At 37.1% G+C, this 21,001-nt stretch overlaps 1 protein-coding gene across 3 annotated transcripts in view; it reads right to left on the bottom strand.

Moving 5' to 3' along the window:
* Window positions 1-231: 231 nt before the first annotated feature.
* The window catches only part of LOC121407122 (cell adhesion molecule 1-like), a 41,943-nt gene continuing 21,173 nt past the window's right edge, over window positions 232-21,001 (bottom strand). Inside the window, exons 1-2 of one of the 3 annotated variants that reach the window (XM_041598052.1) lie at window positions 16,986-17,447; window positions 232-2,691 (exon numbers count right to left, since the gene is read on the bottom strand). In XM_041598052.1, the coding sequence (XP_041453986.1) occupies window positions 1,098-2,663 (1,566 nt within the window). In that variant the 5' untranslated portion in view covers window positions 2,664-2,691; window positions 16,986-17,447 and the 3' untranslated portion in view covers window positions 232-1,097. Of the gene's footprint in view, window positions 2,692-3,085; window positions 3,229-16,985; window positions 17,448-21,001 lie in introns of those variants that run through there. The other 2 variants (XM_041598054.1, XM_041598051.1) reach the window with 2 other exon arrangements.

The following is a 21,001-nucleotide window of genomic DNA, read 5'->3' as shown; positions in this document are numbered from 1 at the left end:
GAATACTGGATAAACAATATGAATAGTTACTTCCCGTTCCCATGGTAATAAGAATAAAAATCTTTATGTTCATGGCAAGATAAATATAATTGGGTAAGATAAAACAATATAAAAGGCAGTGTATAATTAATTATGACATATACAAATCCTGTTAAACCACATACTGCGAGTGACATTAGCGATACAAATATCGGATCATTTTACTCTATGTCATCCACACACCTAATATATGAAACTTCTTGCTCTTGAACATAAGACATAGTTTATATAGTACAATTAATGTCAACTGTATGGTATTATTCTATTGAAAATCAGAAACACGAATAAAATTGATGGTTATTATCATGATTATTGATAGCTATAATGTCATGTGGCCCTGAATCTCTGGCAGAGAAATTCAAATTTCGAGATTTTTGGTCCTAGTAAATGACACCACGAAGTACCATTTATGACATTAAGAAATGAGGTTGTAGTATTAGATACTTGATTCGTGATTTCTGTTAATACAAGAAATTCAATTTCGATGTTTCGCAAGTTGGAAATTCGTGGTATTCTAAAACGCGAGGACGTAAAGGGCTTGTCATTCCAGAATAGATCTGAATTCAACTGTCATCTCCGACTAATTTTTCATCATTATTGTGGCTGTAAGGTAGAAAACATTTGAGTTAATAACGATAAATGGATTGTCTCTAATTGAGACATACATGTTAGTAAAGACTTGAATGAAATATCAGTTGATGGTGATGACTTCCAATCAAACATTCTTGATTTTGTTGAATTACAATCTTGTATACATCGAGGTTAAAACCGAGTTATGATTAAATGGTATCAAGGATTCAAGATAATGTTGAAAAGTAAATCGTGAGCAAAAGCTCAGTTCAGATCAGTTTCCAAACATGATGTTTTTAATACGTTTCAAAATACTCTGAAATTCATTTTAATAATCTTTCTGGTAAGCGTCTCCTTAAACTGGCAATGTCCAATGCATATTCACACACCATTATTGCGCAGGTTCCCTCACAACCAAGTAGGTCTTTCGTAATATATAAAGACAATAATAACAGTTTTTTTCAATTTGTTGTTGTAGTCACTCTCCGTCATACTGTATAGCCTAAATCTGGTGGCTCTGTTGCCGCTCTTTGATATGAATGTCTTCTGAGTCGCACAACGATGACCAAGAGTACTATTAATATTACAAGCATGAAAATAAGTGTTAAAGGTGTGCCGATTTTTACTCTTCTTTGCGCCTGAATCTCTTCATTTTTCCGTCTATCCCGATCCCCTGCATCGTTTCCTAGTCTGTCTGTGACAGGTAATACTGCTGCTAGCGATGCCGTCGTTGACGACGACGTCGTAGTTTTTGTCGTCGTTGGTTCGGATGTAGTTGTAGGTTTACGAAGTATCTCAAAATTGGCATGCCGAACGGTGACAAGTTTCTCCTGGCAGAAAACCCCGCATGCCATTAAGTCGGTATCGTTGACCTGCACGTTCCTGATGGACATGTGCGAGCCGCCATCGGAAATAATGATATGGTCATCGGGCGGTGGATCGCCGCCAACTGGAAACCAGACCGCGTTACCGTTCTCGAGCGTCGTTGAACAATCGAACTCGATGTCATCACCCTCGGAGGCGATCGGCATACCGGGGTCGATGGTGATGATCTCTGGCGTAGTGGGTTGCGGACGCTCATTGACAATCAAGGGCCCGATATTGCAGTTCCTTGGGCCATTATTGTTAGCCTTGAGGCACTCATGTGATAAACATACCAAGGAGCACATGTACGTGGCACCAGTTAATTCGCGTGTAGCGATGACTGAGTGTTCGCTAAAAATCATTTCTGATCGATCTTCGATTGACGTGGTTATCACATCGATGCTTTTATTGAGTTGTCGAAACCAAATCAAATGCCACGGAGGGATTCCTCTCTCCGAACTACACTCAAATTTTAAAGTATCGCCCTCCATCACAACTGCTTGTCTTTTACCGTTCAAGTAGCACTCTGGATAGTGCAACTCAGGTATGTACCTCACCGTGATGTCCAGGGTTGCGACAGCACCAGGACGGTTAATGCCTCGACATGTGTACTCACCACTATCTTCACTATGCAAATATTCGATGGTCAGATTAAAAACACGACGCGCATCGTCGGAGGAATCAAGCAATATTGACATGCGTTGAACATCCGCAGCAGGGGCAAGGATATCATGTGTACTCAACCTCTCTATTCTGTACCACGACACAGTCAAGATGGTTGGATCTAACACAACACAACTCAAAGTTATGGTGTCCCCTTCGGCAGGATCAGACCCTACTAAATACGTTTTGATTGCATCCCCAGCAGTAAAGTTTGTACTTGCAGAAGCTGTTGGCCAACCCATGTGGACCTTACTTACGCTCTGCACTGACGTTGATTTGAATGTCCTGTTCGGGATCGTCGTCTCTGCAGCTTCATGTGTACGATCCATGCTAGTTCTTTCATCTACCACCCCATCACCCCTCGTGGCTTCAGCGGCTACGAGTGCACTATCAGTTTCGCTGCTCAATAGGTGTTCTGGTGGCAGAGCAGTGGCCAATGGCGTTGAGTGGTCGACCAACTGAGAAGCGACGTCACTCGCAAGAAATAAAGACATCAGGATAAGACAAGGAAACAGTGTCTCCATCATGCTGCGTCACGTCGGGTTGAACAGAAACCTGAAAGATAGAAAAGGAAAACGGTACCATAAGGCTTAGGACTGGACTAACAAGACAAAAAATTCATTGCAAGAGAATGTAAATACAAAGTCAGAGTTAACAACATACTGTGAAAGGTAACTGTGACATAAAGTTGGCCTTCGCAAAAATGAAAATGGAAACTGTGGTATCTTTAATTTGATAACTGCGCCACCATTACAGTTCAAACTTCGTGGTTTCAAGTACCATGAATTCTATGGAACACGAATGTACAAGCTTTCTATATGGGTTCCACTTATTGGAAAGCTCTCCAAGATTCCTGGCAGTTCTTCGGTGAAACCCTAAATGATATGGACTTACCATTTCATCTCAGGAAACACCTAAAATCACTCATGCATGATACATTTTAACTTACACAGTCATGTTCCAACTGAATTATCACTATGAAGTTGCAATATCTGGAATTCAGCTAGAATCGTAGGTAATGCATGACACTCACTATGGAGTTAAATGATTTTGCACATTGTCCCTTCTACCTTCTGAAGCAAATACACTCTTTTTATAAAACAACAATTTCTCAAAATTCCTATCATGCGGTACGCAACGTCACCGCAACTGTACTGAAGAACGGGAGGCAGGTCTTTTTTCGCAGTGTGTGTCAATGCGATGATAGAAGTCATGTTTCAAATACCAAAGTCAGTATTCTCTCAGACACCATAGATTTATGGCTCATGACATCCATTGTCTGACGTACTTTTCCTCCCTTGCCGATAAAAGGAAGGTTTGACTGTTATATTCTAAAGACACTCTGTATCTTTTATGCAATGTTTATAGCCTATAGCATTTTTTTTTATATTTAACAGCTACAGGCGGTCCCGATACGTGCTCTGTCACAAATAGGTCCCTGCTGAATCGGCTCATAATTTGAATAGATGGGTATTGTTGTCCAAAATATCTGGGTAACTTTTAAAAAATCCTTTTAAGAGCAATGTGATTGATAGTAAATCTCCTTTAACTATTAGCATCCCGATCGATCTGTACCGAGAGTACTTGTCTGGAGGAGTCTGAATCAAAATCTCAATCATGATTAGTTTTTAGAGTAGATGGAACATATACAGGTACACGTACAATCTTTTGGAATCAATAAATCAGGTGTTTATTCCATTCTCCTCTATTTTTATTTTTAAGCTCCCCCACTTAAGTTTGAAGTACAGTTGGACTTGGAATCAGTGGCCTAGAACACCGAGTGTCAATGACCCTATTGATAAAGCTTTGCCGTGCCATCGATCTTCATTGTAACGTGTTAATTTTACAGAAGCTCTAGCTCTTGGGCCGGCTTCATAAAGGACTTGCAACTGTGGTAACTTTGCCATTATGGCAACTGCCATGGTAACAGGGCTCAGCAGCCAATAAGAATCAAGGTTGCCTGGTAGTCGCTATAATGGCAAAGTTACAACAGATGTAACTCTTTATGAAACGGGCCTTTGATGACACGTATCTGGTAATTATTTTTGTGAAAGACCTGCAAACTTCCTTATCTAATTTATAAATTTAATTCAATAAAAACAACACACACCAACAAAATCATTTCTAAGAATATGTTCCGTATTTGAAGGTACCAAGTTTAAAGAAAAAGAAGTAGAAACATGTCTTTGTTTAATGGACTTGATTAAACCATGGACCTGATTAACCGTCACTTGAAATTGTGAGTGGAAGAACTGATATGTCCAGTGGCCTATAGACATGATAGATGGTACCATAACCATTATCAGTCTGGTTCAGTAATATCTGTAATAATACATTACAGTCTAGAATTCAATCATATAGAGGGACTGTATAACCTTGAACCAGAAGGATTATTGCAATACCATGGCTTATTATCTGAGCTTCAATAGATTCAGTCAGTAGTGTCTGAAGCTCAGTCAACACTACCAAGGGAATTATGATGTGCACAACCTCTTTCACCTTGGGATGGGGCTAGTTACGAGCCTTCATAGCATTTTATACGGTTAATGAACCAATTGAAAGCAAGAGAGGAGTCACTTTATAGTAAAGTACCTTTATCAGTTTTCAACACAGCGATACGTTGTGCTGCACAATAAGCCCCGGACCTGCGCCAAAATCACAGGACTCCGGAACGACAGAATCGATGACGTTTATATGCTCAATCATCTATTGGTTTGGAATTGGTTTCGTTGGTATGACTGATAGCACTACGTCAGTGATGTGAGATTTCCAAGAGTTTCACCATGGCCCGAAATTGGCAAAGAAACAGGGAATAATTTTGCTTAACAAATTTGAATAGCATTTTTTGCCATAAGAGTAAAAGCTCTCAACTACGTAATGTACAGTCCTATGTAAAAAAATATGCCATACGAAAGACTTCACGCACTGCAGTCTTTCAAAAATGTGGAGCAAATTGCGATGCGATACCAGGAAAATTATTCCCTGAGATATATCAATTTCAGATTTCAATATATGTTTGCTTTCGATGTAATGTACAGTCTAAGATTTGATTGCAAAAATCAAGTCCATAAAAACGCAGTGTGATACTAAGTTGAAGACTCGTCTGACATGTCTGATTACATCTTTCTGAAGAGTTTGGGGAAAAAGATACTGTCATCGTTGTGAGTAGGTGTAATTTCACCTAAGTGGTTAGGGGAAATTGCTCGGGTTATTTTTAACAGGCTACTAGGCAGTTCACATTACAAATCATAAAAATATAATTCAAAAGTTTAAAACATTGTCTACGAAAATGATGGAAGTATAGTTTTTCACAGTGAGGAGGTGATGGATTTGGGACATTATTACTTGGCGTTCCATCATTGCCCGTAGGATTTAGAACCCCCTTTGAACCCCTGATGCCGTACAGTAGGGGGTGTCCGTAGAGATAGAAATAGGAATGCATGAAAAGAATGACAATGGCTTTCTGGTTTGCTTTGATGATAATCACGGCAGCAGACAGTCTCCGATCAATCACGGACAAAATATATAATAGACTGAAAGAAACGGTGGCCGAGATCAGAATCAATATAGGTCTGCTAAAGCATGTCCAGTCCAAAGCTGTTATAACTAATGCCGAGTTGAGGGTCAGAAATACAGAATGGGCTTGTGGTGAATGTGTCAGGGGATTCACTGGGATACACGAAAAGACTTTAATCAATGACTTCCAATGACATTATTCTAAAACGGCAGTAAGAAACTTGTACTCTTTCTCTTCAACTCCCAAAATGTAATCATGATCAGATGCAAAAGACAAATTGAACTTCTTATGAAAGTGGTATAGAAAGAAACGCGAACATGATCGTTTACAGCAGGACTATTACATTATCTTCATAAGCCATGCCATTGAAATATTTTCGATAAACTAGCATAATATTGTATATTAAAATAATAATCATGATCAAATATATAGCAATTTTACATTCTCCACCCAGATGGAAGGAAAAGGAAACCAATAGCTAATCATGTGTATATATACACACACACTTAAAATGTTGGGCAACATACTGTCCACTGTGTTGCGTGTATATATATGTGTGTGTAAAGCTTTACATGTACAACAGCTTTTGGCAACTCTTTTTTATTTAAATATTGTAAAGAAATGGATGAAGAGAACATATATATATATATATATATATATATATATATATTCTGGACAATTAGTTTTTAATTTATTTAGTTTTCAATTAGTTTTGCAAATTTATTACCCATTAGTTTTTATTACCCAACTCGGACAGAATTTAACCAATAGTTGTGCAAATATTATGTTGCCCAATTATGGTTAGAATTGAGCCTTTTAGCCCAACCTTTTTAAGAGTGTATATTGTGGCCGATTATACCTTTGACGACAGGATACCAACCGCCCAAATTGCTCTAATATCGGTTAGGGAGAATTGAACTAGGAAATGTATTACCCTTCAAAAGACAAAAACCTTTATAAAAGGGAAGAGGATAATCACAGTTATAATTCTCATCATAGTAGAAATTTATTTATACTTCCAAAAGAACGACACGATACTAACTTGAAGACAAAAATAAAATACCAATGACTCTGTTAATAATTTTCAGGCTGAGGATGAGGTGCGACACCTCGAAACATGTTCCGTTCATTAAAATGTTATGTTCTATTCTTTATTTTTGTCTTCAAATTAAGTTATATCTGACAAGATAGGCCTATCGTTTTCGAGTGCGTATCAGTTTGTTGGGAAACAGAAAAAAGATGACATGAAATGGAATGAATAAATCCCGAAGGAATAAAAAAAGATGGAAATCATTTGTCACAAACCGAGAATCTTTGAATAATAACCGTTTTGGTTGAAGACCAGTGTTTTAAGGTAAATAGATGAGTTTTTAACGAATATATTGAGATATATCAGGACCATGTAAAATAGAATATGCATCTGATGGAATCCATTGTACAATTAAGGTTAATTGTAAGTCCATGGCAAGCTGTGTACAAACTGAAAAATAATTTATTGTAAATATCATTTCTAAATATTCTATCTCACATGAGATGAGGAGAATTGTAATTTTGTTTGGCAAAATTTTGAAAGAAGGGGTACTCATTTAAATGTCAATTTGGTATTATAGACACAACCCAGGTTTAAACTTAAGTTACATTCAACCCTTTCAACCAACCATGCTATCTACCAAATCGAATATAACATTCAAAATAATGAGTGCCTTTTCACCAACGACTTGACTTAAATCAGTAAATCATGGTATTCTCAAAGCAGAAGCAAACCAGCAAAATTACCTGAAACCCGAGATTAAATTTTCATGTTTGCGGTCGGTACTTCAAAACTCAGAGAGACGTCGATGGTTCTTTTATTCAATCGTAGAAATTGTATACAGGAAGTAGATTACGTGACAAAAGCCGCAGATTTTTGTTGTGTCGAAAATCTATCTTTCCAATCTCCTTTCCATCTAGCAATTGACTACCTTTGAAAGAGTTTTATCGCCACCAAGTGCGAATGGTGAACTTGAGTTTTTGACTACTATTTTCTTCAGTGGGGATGTGGTTGTTCAGAGAGCGGTTGGCATAGAGCTGTATGAAGCTGAGATACCGTTCGACAATCATGATTGTGTTACCGTATATACCGCTTGAGGGTATGTGAAGTTCAGGTTTAATGCATACACATTATGTGGTTTGGTGTAGAACAAAAAATAAAAGCGAGTTGGATATCCTTCAGCACACACCATGGTCAGCACGTGTTCACCACGACATTGCTTTAAGATATTGAATAAACGCACTTCTATTTTTAACTATTGGGAATATTTTACTTCAAAAAATAAAAAGAAACAAGATCTTTTCTCTGGCACGGCGGGGTGGTCAGAAATGCATGTTTGTTTCGCGGCGCCAGCTTCCATTGCTTGATGTGTTAGTTGAAAAAAAGCATATTGGCGCTTACGCTATTACATGTAAGATTCGACGCAATGTTCCGCGGCTGGTGACTTAACTTGGTTAACCTTTTTGCACGGGGTCAAATACAGATTGAGTGACGGTCAGAGATTACGTCAATGGTTGAAGCAATGTAGCCTCTTGTGCGTGCATGCATTTTGCATTTCCAATTATAAAAATGGCGTCATATTGAATAAATATGATAATACCTTATTCAATCAAGATACTTACCCATCGCAAACTAAATTGGAAGCGACATTCCGTACATTCCTTCAAAAATCATAGAAGAATTATGTATTCAGACATGCAGGATGAACAGCGACAATGACACCTGCTACGGGTCTTGTGTATTGGGGCGAGATGGACGTGAGATATTGCAAAATATCCCTTGTAATGTTTAATTGAATTGAATCCCAGACTACAGGTACTGCTCATGTACACATGTCCTGACGCACATTGGATTCAGATTCCACGTGACAAGGTACGATTCCGCAAATACCATATTCATTGCAGAATACAATCAAGAGTCCAAAAGAACCACACAGAAGCTCCCAGGCAATTATAGCGCATTCAAGCCCTGTAAAAATTGAAATATACAACCAATTTGCAGAAGAAGAAGAAAAAAAAATCGTGATCAGAGTATACACCACAGCACAAAATAAAAGCGAATGTACAATAGATTCGATGACATGCCGATAAATCAACTCATAAAAGATGGCGAGCTGCTGAGCATCAGTACAAAGAGATCATATTCAAGAAAAAAATCTCGTCAAACATAATCCTTAGTTCTTCCCAGAACAACACTCATAAACTTTGATCTTGAAAAGTCAATTTTTACAATCCACCCCTCACAAAAGGCAAATCCCTTTTTCATCATCGCTCCAAACCCAGCCACCTCTAAAAATATATCTTTGTAAATCGTTTGGTGTGTATTCACAAATCCCGGAAATGGAAGAATAACGCAATTTTTAAATTATTTTAAGACCGATTTCTGTATGTTTGACTGGAATAAATGTACTTAATTAAGCTTAAGATTCTTTTCAGTGTGTAATTGCAAACACGATACATTGCCCCCTAAATGGACCATGACATTAAGCCAAGCCTCTACCAGTTCTAAAGATCAACACCACTCTAATTCGTACGCTTATAGAAGAGCTTTAATACCATGAATACTATACATGTACAAATTAGTTAAGCTCAAAGGGACACTCACACAGAGAAGTTTGCCATCATTTCACAAAATAGCTTATCAAGTTACTTCTTTACATCTTTATCGCGATAATGTTTATTGAATTCATCGTGCAATTTGCTGTTATCAATGTTATAAACCGTTTTGACAATTTGTGGAGGTATATACATTTATGCCAAGGGTCGCAACAAGTTTTAATTATACAATGCCTGTAAAATCTATTGTAAACATATTTGAAGGGGTATACTCCACCCTGCGGTGAGGTTGGTTCAAATAATGATACCATTTGAAAGAAAAATAACGAGGTTAAATCATTTCGAAGAAATAATGAAGTGAAACAAGTTGTCTGCAAAAAAAATCACAACGAGCTCTCACAAAAATAGTGAATCCATTTAAGCCATTTCTTTGAATTGACAATGAACCGTCTTGAAATCTTAGATCAATATATTACAAATTAGATTGTCATGCAATGGATTAATAATTTAATTGACATATCGTACCTTTAACTTATTCAGAGAAGTTTAATATTTAACCCAATTCAACTGTTTGTGTAGTTTGGTGCCAACAGATAAATTGAACCAATAGATCCATAATTCAAATATTATTTCCTCATATACACGTAATGATTGCAGCTTTTTTTTTCCTTTGGTGGACTACAATGGTATGCTCGCCCTCACAAGGGTAACTTTATATTTCTATAAGACTGGTTTGGTCACAAGTTACCCTGATGTCTCGTAGTCTTTGTGAATAAGTAGTCTTTACGGATGACACCCATCCCATTCCTATCAATAAATCGCCAATGAAACTTATATCTACGACCTCGTAACTTCTGAATATATTACTGTCATGAGTATTCTCTACGATCAAATGTTTCAACAGATATTCATATAAGCCTGTATAACTAAAAAAAAACGATCATGTATTGATTTGAGCTCGATATTTGTAATAAGACTTACAGATACCTGTATAGATAGGAAACATGTCCACCTGCAGAATTCTAGCCAACGCTAGATTTCATTTTACCCCAAGATATCGTGACCATTTTTGTTTTGTTAATTCACAGGGATTGTCGAGAGGGGAAATGTGCTGTGAAGTTGTACTCTGTAGGGTATATTTTAGCGATCTCGAAGCGAAAGCAATTCTATCCAAGGCTCTCTTGATTTGACAACAGCTCATTCAGTTTTTTTTTAATCAATCAAAAATCCTGTCCAGAAAGATTACGCAGGCTGTCACTTAAAATCAGTATTTTTTCCGAGCTTTCTTATCATATTTTCTTAAAATGTTTTTCCATCATCTCAGCCAGCCCTGACAATGAATGTCACCTTGAAACACCAATAGATGTGAATAAAATAACCTGTCAGATTACTTCTGCTATCATAAATATCTTTATTGAGCCACTATCTTCTCTTCCTGTATGACGGCGGAAGAGGAGGGCACGCGAACAATACTTAAGCCATTGTTACACTAACGCGTGGTTTCATAAAACTCATCATGACCTACGATTGATTTTTAGGAACAAATGGAAAGCGAAGTGCCAAATGAAGTGTAAGCAGAGATCGACAGCATGTATATACATGATCATCTAATCATGGCAAGTAAAGCTAAACTTGTACAAATATTTATGTTTACTGTTTACAGGAGGTCACATTTGCATATTTCAGTTCAGGCGACGTAAATTATTCTTTCAAAAAGTCATACGGGGGGGGGGGGCTATTTTATTCCAATCGCGGTCGTATAGTCGTTCGTACCCTTACAAACAACTTCACTGAATCAGTCCCAGGGGCCAACTTGCATTTCAACTCAACCAAAGAGATCAAACGCAAGTACCGAATAAGCGCGTCTGCTGCATGGTTGAAACCTTGTTGTGTTTGATCTTGAGTCTTCGTGTAACGAGCCCTGGGACTATACCATTAACCTGGTGGACAAACTCAATAACTTATGATGGCACTAATTAGTGTATATATTGCCATGCCATGGTTGAAATGGCCGTGGGAAAGATATTATTCTTGTTTTGCTTTCGTTTTCTGCTCACGGATTTATGGCATATCGTCCAGGTTATGTCAACGCGCTTGTGCATGGTTAAAGCCATGTGGAAATCCGCCAAAAGGAAGAAAGCAACAACAGAAAAAAAGAAATAAAGGCAATATCGGTATTGTAATCCATCGATATGGTGGTGAACATTAGATAATGGTCTCTCATGGTTTCATCCCATGGGGTATGGGTAGAACGGCCAAAAGCAATAGAACAATCGCACGATCCAGGTATGTCGAATAGAATGCACTTTTCATGTTCATGCACAATCAATTCAAAAAATGGTTTCTTTCAACCATTGCTTTTCATGATCATGCTTTTGTCGTTTTTCTGTATTACAATAAATTCTTCTGCACACAAAGACCGCCATTTTCTAGATCATAATGTGTTTACATTACCTCAAAATCTATCATAATGAAAAGAAATATTGTGACATGATTGGCAAAGGAGGGAAAGGCCCCAAACCTTACGTTGTATGTTTGTGGGTATTATGATATCTTGACTATTGAAACATTCATCAGCCATCCTCCATTTTATACAATTCCACCTATTTCTTGAATCCATGACTTAGTATTTTGTCATGAAGTCGACTTTATATCTGCTCTATTCATGAGAGTAATTTAGCAAAACCTCTTTGCTGATGATTTAGAAAAATCAAGAAATGATGAATATTTCTTAAGATATAGGTTTTTAAAAGGGAGTTAATGTGTTGATAACTAGAGCGAGTTGAAAAATGCTTGATCTATAAAAGAGAAATTCAAGCTCCAATAGCGATAGTGGGATGTCTTGAACAGGGTTGAATAAACATCGTATTTCACATAATTGCACAACTTTACCATGTTTACCACAAATAATCTACAATAAGCGTATAGAGCATTCATTCTTCAAAGAAAAATTACATTTTTTTATGATTTTTGCGCTCAGAGATAGTTTTTGTGTCAAACCTATTCTAGCGATTAATGCTTTAACGAGAAGAACTAATATGTGTATGCAATTTGGTCTATTATTATAATTAAGTCGCCTTAAGCACCCCTTTACTCCACTTCAAACCACTGTATTCCTATCGCAATCAATAAATTCCTGAAGTCAATTCTGGAATTTACAATTAGCAGTACGAAACATAAAATAGAAATCACATTAGAATCATTCCATTCCAGATCTTCCGATCTGACGTTCTGCTTCACATAAAATATTTCTAAATAAACCAATGCGTTCTGCTTGGTGAGAGCTTAACCTTGTTCTTTCATGGATTGGGAGGCACAATGTTGGTTCACAAAGGAGCAATTTACCGTAATTATGCTGAGATTCAAGAAGGCCGTTTTCAGATTAAATGATCTGCCTTCAAGGAGAACTTGTCTACATCAAATCAACAAAGATAATCCTAAACACAAAGGGAAGATGTTAACCTCCAGATCCATTGAATAATAATGTCTCTTTAAAGCAGAACGTCTGTTTCTGAGATCATGCATGCTAATGGCTTCGACCGACAAAAGACAGACATTCAGGGGCAGAGAAAATGAAAACAGCGTTATGTATCGTTAAGAGCAGTGAGATAGTTTTGCATTGCTTTGGTACTTGTAAATCAGATATTAACACCTACATGCAAAACGCGGGACACCGGATGACCGCGTACAAATACACGTAATCCGATTGGTCAAACCGTAAATCTAGCGATGCCAAGCACTAACACCTCGACTATTTAACACCAAATACAAAAAACGCTATGACATCCAAAGTATGAATGCTTATTTCCGCAAACAGATCCCTTCCACATTGGTAGAACGGTCTAATACATTCGTCATTATTATTTCATGCACAGAGGACTTGCAATCTAGCACAAGCAGTCCAAATATTTTTTTTAAAATCCTCACACGAAACGAACTTGATAATTCCACAAGGGTGCTTAATACCGTATCAAGAGTGGCACACTGGGTTAAAAAGTGCGTACAGTTCATGGCTACTCTGTCTACCGCATTTGATCACGTGGTTATTTGCTTGAGATCACAACAATGGTGCTCGGTAAGACGTCTTCTAAATCCGTCCTCTTCTTTTCTCTCCCTTCCTTTCAACCTCTATTCAGTAATTGAATCATTGCCTCGAGCATTTTCTACACTCTTGAAAAAGTCTTGTCCAGAGGGGCTCAAACCCGACGCCTTTCACTCTAATCCATCTCAATGTTTCCCTTTCTCTTCATTCTTTGAAAGTGTCTAGCAACATTTAAAAAAGTGCCTCATAGGGCTGATCGCAAATTTTAAGCATTATTTTACGAATATGTTAAGTGCTGGATACAAAGCCAATTTATGTATACTGGCATTTTAGCAAAAGAAGCGTATTTCCAATTATGTCAATATGTCAATTAAACTTTAGTGAAAATATATTTTTGATGAAAAATGATTAGACCAGTATCTACATTTGTACATGGGAAAACACCTGACGCGATATAACATGTAATCCTAATTAGCGTATTACATTCAAATTTTTGCATAAATTTGCCAGCAAGTTTGTGAAAAACACATTAAAAAATAACAACATTGTAGTTGTATTTCATATATTTTTTACTTTTCTTGATTTGATGTGCTAATCAACGAAAAAAACCCACTTCCGTTTGTATATTGTATTTTTGTGCCATCATAAGCAAGGAATCATAATAAAATATACAATTAAAAAATGCGTTAAATTGACTATAATTATATGAACTTCTCATTTATTTTCTCATTATCATGATTATTGCTAGGCTTTTGGTGTAGGTTCTAATTTTACTCCCCATCACCACTATCTCTGTTATCACTCACCCAAACTAAAAATAAATCTTCACCCTGCATTATGCACACCTAGCTGTATATGATACCTCTTTCCCCTCGATTTCTATTTTTTTCATTATCTCCCCCCCCCCCTCTTTCTCTGTACCCTTCATCAGCCCATTGTCCAACCAGACCAGTTTCACCCCTCAAGATGACCTTCATCTAGCCCAGTCGATCAACCCCAAAATAAAAAAAAGCATAAATTGCTCGAGGGCACTACAGACCCAATATTTAGTCGAACAAATTGAATGAAAACCTTTCAGAAAAAGGGATACGTTTTGATAAGAGAGGTAAAAGAGCGCTGAAAGAAAGAAGGTAAAGCACGAGACTGCGGTCATCTGTCCGCACCCCAATGGTTTTTTCAAAACTAATGAGCCGGAGTGATATATTACTCTAAATGATTTTTATTAGATCGCCATGGTATGTTTTAAATTCGCTAGTTCTTTAGAAGTGACCAAAGAGAAGAGAAGGTAACTAAATAGATTGACAAAGGGAAAGAAATACACGCAGATCAAAAGGGTTAGAAAATTGAAATGTGATTGAAATGGATCACACATTCTCTCAGCCTTCATCTACAGGAAGAACTGTAGTGCAATTTGGAAGGTTTTTTTAATCGATAAATCAACCATTCATCCCATTTTATCCCATGTTATTATCATATATTTTTTAAGGGCATGCCGGACACACTGGAAGCCACATTTTGATAAATTTGTTGGATTTATGATAATGGTCAGGAGAAAAACGGAAGGGGATTTCAGAACACAATAGTCCCAGTAATCGGCAAATATTAGACTCTGGTGACGAAATAATGGATTGCGGGAAGAAAATCCTTTGAATAGAAATTTAACCTTATCGAGGTTTATAAGTTGATGAATGTAAAGGGGTTTGATAATTGATTGGCAGTTAGAGGTTCTGTCATGTTAGGGAAACTCTGTAAACCAAATCTTTTTTTCTTTTTTGCCTTCCTGCATCATACTTTTTTTGTCTCCTTCAGAAAATAAATCGAAAGGTCACACATTTCTCATTAATCAAACGACTCGGATCATTCTGCAATTAAAAATATATATTCGTGCAAATCAAGATTAACCCAGTCATGTTTCCACTGAACAAATAGCAGTGTTTGATACATCTGATCGTAAAAACAAAATTAGCATTTTCGTTTCGAAATATGGCATGCCAACAACATCTTTAATTGCATATTCTCTAGCTGAGAAATCTTTTAATTAAAAACTATAATTTATGGCACGATTTGAATTCAATAAATCATTTGAATGAAATTCATATTTACTTTAAAATTCTAAAAATCATTAAATAAAGACGATGGCACTTTATATCACAGAGTCATGATTTAAATTTACGAACACATTCTTTAAAATAGATTAATGAAAACAGCTAATGTGATGGTTTAAACGTGTCCTGCCCGAAAAGTTGTCAAAACCAACCAGCATTCTGGTGCGTTTAATCTAAAACAATAATTTTGGTCGGAATCATAATATTAACCAACAATAGGACATAATTTGGTTTCCGTATAAAAAACAAAAAGCATCAAAATGCAATATCATATTACCAAAACTTGTTGAAAATACATGTACATTTATGAAGCAGCCCCTAATGTATTAGGCGTACAGAGCAACGCATTCCAAATACCGTATCTTGTACGAAAACATAACGTAATTAGCCTTTTAATGCAAGAAAAAAATCAGTCATGTATATAAAAACGAAATTGAGCTGTAAATGTTACATACATGAAGTACCGGGTAGCATTTAAAGAAAAACAAGCAAAATTTAATGAAGAGAGAACCTGGATAAATGATGAAGTTCCGTTTCATTCAATGTGTTCTTTTAAGTATCATGATTTGAAAAACATGAACATACGGGTTATCGTCACACTCCAAGAGCTGCTAAAATCAATGAAGCACGTTTTAATAGCAAGCTTTAGTGTAAAATTTTATTCTAGGGCTCACAGATGATCTCTATCTAAAAAGGACACTTGGGGGCAGGAAAGCGTCTCTTCAAAATAAATCGAAAATGAAAGTTGAAGAGATAGACGACATTGCCATTATCCGATCGATAACAACGACGAGGGGAATTGGGAAATTAGTCTTAAAATAAACCAATATTGGAATGAAAGTTGACAGAAAATGGAGGTCATGTGTGTCACTCATCATTTTAGGATTGGGTTCAGGACCGTTTGATGGAGTTAACTTATTAATCACTTTAAAAACATCTATCCGCCCAAATTAAACGAATTAGCTATCTACTCGAAGAAAGAGGTGTGTGATGTTTTCCCCTGACAAGGGAGTATTTGGCGCCAAATCACAAATCTAGGCGCCATGGCCATCATAGCCGTTGTTGATCAGAACTCATTGACTAGGTCTTTTCCACATCCTGGGTTGATATACTTGATATGAATGAAATAATCTATCCAGTTAATGAGAATTAGTGAATATCCAGTATATTTTCAATTCTCTACCTGGTGTAGGACTTCATACATAATAATAAAAAAACACGTAAAAACCAATGAGATATCGGAGCGCCAGTTATCGCATGTTGTTTCTAGTAAGAGTGCATCACACTGTCATTCTTAAAGTAAAGTACTTTTTTTTCTTTAAAGAGTGATATGTAAATAGGACGTACAGTAACACATGTCTTGTGCTTACATAAATCGTCTTCCAGAATGAGGAATTCAAAGTGAAAAAAGAAATAAATATGGGCTGTTCTTCAAAACTACCAGCAAACATACAAGCCTTCAAAAATCAATCAATGCAAATAGTATTTCTGCGAATGATAGTACACATACGATCATCAGCATGACGATGGAATAGTATTTTATATCGTATAAACAAAGGTGAAATAGCAAATATTATAACACCGTCCATCGATTGTTTACCTTGGTAGAAGCCTCACAGACCATCTGTGTATCCACTTCACACGGTTCGGTCCTGTCCACGCAAAATAAATATATGTAGAATATTAAAATCGGGATGATGCAACAGATATCATTGCGTCAACGCTTGAAACAGAGAGCATCTATACCAATGTGGGCGGTAATTATACACCGGTCCCATTTCACGAGGTACTTCAAAAAATCCTCCTCCAAAGCCGGCGACCAAAACAATGACATACGAACTCAGAAGAGGGTGGTTTTATCATATAGAATCATAACTCAATAATTAGCCGGCCATGCCTTTGTCACGTGGAGAGTTCCGTTAATTGTTTCCTCTCGGGAGAGTGAGAGAAAGAGTAGGAGAGTGGATGAGGGAATATGAGAGAGGAGAACAGACAAGGGGAAGTCAACGATCGTGGTTACTACGCCGGAGTGAACTTTTCCCCCTGCAAGGTCGAATTTGTTTGGGCTTGTACATTTGCGAGTGTGCACGGTCCATTCATAAAAACCTCGACCAATCAGACGGCTGCAAACTCTCGTTGATCGATTTCCCGCCATATTTTTCTCCCACACTCCCAATCACCTACCGGAATCGTTTTGTAGACATCTGAAATCACTCCAGCGGAACAAACGAAGAAACAAAACATGAAAAGGGAGGGAGGGATAGAGATGAAGAAAGAAGGAAGAATGGTGGATCAAAACCACAGACATCAATAAAAGAGAAGTTTGATGAGGAATGAAAAGGAGACAGGATGGGGAACAAAGGAAGGAATGCAGGGGCAATCATGTGACTACCATGCATGGTGATTAACCCATTCAGTCTCCTCCGTTTAACCTTCGTATGACCGGTGAGACGGAGCAACGTAAATATTAGACTCTTCAGAGGACAATACACCGGGAGCCTCCCGACCAGCATGTGAAGCAGCACCCCTAGACCATCCAGTTGGCACGGGTGGGTGATACTTTCTGTTTTATGCAAGTCGGGTGTTAATTGCGCGCCCAATTCCACCGACGATTATCGACAAATCGATTAGTGTTTCAAGGATAGGTTGTATTGTCTTCATGTATCCACAACACTGCCGGCAAAATTATTAACCAGACGAGACCACTTCAAAGTGAGAGACAGACAGAGAAGGAGAGAGAGAGTGAAGAGGGAAGGGGGGGGGGGGGTAAATAGCACCAAAGTGCTAAAGTGCTATTCACCTTTACCGTTATCCATATATAAACACGAGTAGTTCGGTATGTTTCGAGTGAAATTCACTGTCTATTCATGTAATCCATGCGCAAAAAGTCACGGTAATATTCTATTCCACCGATAGTTGTAATGTTGAAAGGAATGGTAATACGAGGTGATGTAACAAAATACAGTTTCTTCACCACAATCCAACGGATACACGTCTGTGTTATTGAAAAAGAAAGCCAGGAAAAGTCTAATGTACTGTTGAACCCTTGAAGAGCAATACAAGATCCAAACTTGGCGGGAACATTGCAAAATGGCGCCAAGAATCGCCATGAAATTCGAATGCTCTTTCAGAGCTACGTTCAACATCCGGTAGTCATGTGACTTTCAAATGACATTCACCTCATCTTACCATTGAGAAAAATCCTTGAATCGGTTTCATAAAAGGACTATTATCGGAGCAAGCAATCAAATCACGCCTGGCGTCTGCCACGAGAATGGGCAACGTGATACGAATCGCCTTTTAAAAAAACAAACCATAGTCTAATAATTTTGCAATCTGTATTAAATAAACCCTCAGCATAATAGCACGTAAAGGATGCAATTGAGAACTAATGCGTTCAACAGAGCGGAGAAAGGGATAAGATAACATCACTCTATGAACTATTTTTCTTTGTGAAAAATTACACCGACATGACCGAATTGCATCATTTTCATTCCATTTCACCCGTGTTATGTTTTTAAACGAATTTAACGGGGAAATGAAAATTCGATCATCTGATCATCTTTATAATGTGTGCAAGAAACTAAAATGGTTTGCTATCTTCAGTAGATAAGAGCAGTCTGAGCCGACAAATATTCATATCAAAGGCAATATCCTACAGCCAAACTTGAAGGACAAGTCCACCCCAACAAAAAGTTGATTTGAATAAAAAGCGAAAAATCCAAATTTCATTAAAATCAGATGTAAAATAAGAAAGTTATGACAATTTAAAGTTTCGCTTGATTTAACAAAACAGTTATATGCACATCCTGGTCGATGTGCAAATGAGGAGACTGATGACATCATCAACTCTCTATTTTTGTGTATTTTATTGTATGAAATATTCTTATTTACTCCTCATTGTCAAGTGAAACAACAATAATTCCTTCTTGAACATATGGAAGTAGCCTTGTTTCATACTATATGGTTCAGTCAAGTTGGTCCACATTGTCAAATTCGTAGGAAATGAAATATTCATAATTAAAAAAAAAGAAGAAATAGTGAGTGGGAGACATCATCGACTGTCTCATTTGCATGTCACTGAGTTGTGCATATCACTTTTTTTTGGTAAATAGGCGAAACTTTAAAATGTTATAACTTTCTTATTTTACATCCGATTTTTATGAAATTTTTAGCGTTATGCTAGATTTATTTTTCTTTGTTTATTCAAATCGATATTTTTCTGTGGTGGACTCGACCTTTAACAGTCCAGGACTACTCAAGCAGTTCCCGCTTCCTTACCCACAATGCAACATTCCAATCACGATGTAGCCTTGTGGTATTTATCAACATATACCCATTTGTATGAAAACACATTTACCCATTTAACTCTGCAATAGTAAAAACAAGTGGTGTCATATAAAAATAGGATTACACAACGCTTTTACCATGATCACAAAGTATAATTACTTTTTACTTATTATTAGGGATACCTTCTTCAAAGTACATGGAGATCATATTCCGATGGCAAAGCATGCCAAGTCTAACTTAGCTGTTTATCTAAGTTAGCCGATAATACATAATCTGATAGGTGTTTTACCGATTTACCAATAACTTGCTGAACATATTCCCTCCTTTTAAAAGGGATTTTGGATGGGGGAATTCCTTTTTTCAATCCTCTGCTTAACCGTTTGCATCTACATAAATATATACACACTACTACAATACAATCGAACAAAAACGAAAGCACTGACTGCGAAAAATGGGAACCCATTTACTCTTGTATAACCAGTTGTGTATATTTTGAGAGTATTGATTTTGGCAACTGAATGTAAATAATAGTGCAATGCAATGCACACTTTGGGCCTTATGACCGAAGCTTTTATGTAAACAATAAAGAAAAAAATCAGTTCGTATCTCCCAGGCTCCCGTGATCGTCAAGGCCAAAATTGTTGATGTCCATGTATGTGTATGTTGCATTATGTTAGACATGACATAGCGTTACAAGAAACTTACCTTCATTTCCAAATCAATCAAAAGTCCCCAAATCATATCAAAGTCATTTGATTAAACACGCATGAAAAACAATTGTAGTTGATTGGCGTTGAAATGTAACTCAACTTTCTTGTAACACCTTTTCATGTGGGTTTAATCAAATGACTTGGGTGTGATCTGGGGACTTTTGCTTGATTTGGAATTGAAGGTAAGTTTCTTGTGACGCCATGTATGTCATGTAATAGTTGCAGTATATTTTAGAGGTGAAACATTATTATTCATAACTTACTTGTTTTTTCGTCGATAATCAATTTCACTCGTATGCAATGTGAAGTTACTATATATATATGCCATATACATTTTGTATTTAATGCACACACAAACGAGCGCGCATTTCCACTTTACACACCCACCCTCCTATACGTATCAAACCGCATGCTCTACGGCAACACGTGGCGCCACAATAAATGCCGGTAGGATAAAATCCATGCAGTCCTTCTTTTGGAAAATTCCACAACTTATTGCCGTTGATTGGATCATGCTACAAAAAGTAATTGGGCGTGTCAGTGAGCATGCCGGTGAGCATGTGAGTGTATGAGACTGTGTGTGTGTTGTGTGTGTGTCGGGGTGGTAATACACACA

Source organism: Lytechinus variegatus, chromosome 2, assembly GCF_018143015.1.
Source record: "Lytechinus variegatus isolate NC3 chromosome 2, Lvar_3.0, whole genome shotgun sequence".
Taxonomy (NCBI): domain Eukaryota; kingdom Metazoa; phylum Echinodermata; class Echinoidea; order Temnopleuroida; family Toxopneustidae; genus Lytechinus; species Lytechinus variegatus.
Note: the sequence above shows the minus strand (reverse complement) of the source record. Positions and strands in the feature narration are given on the sequence as shown.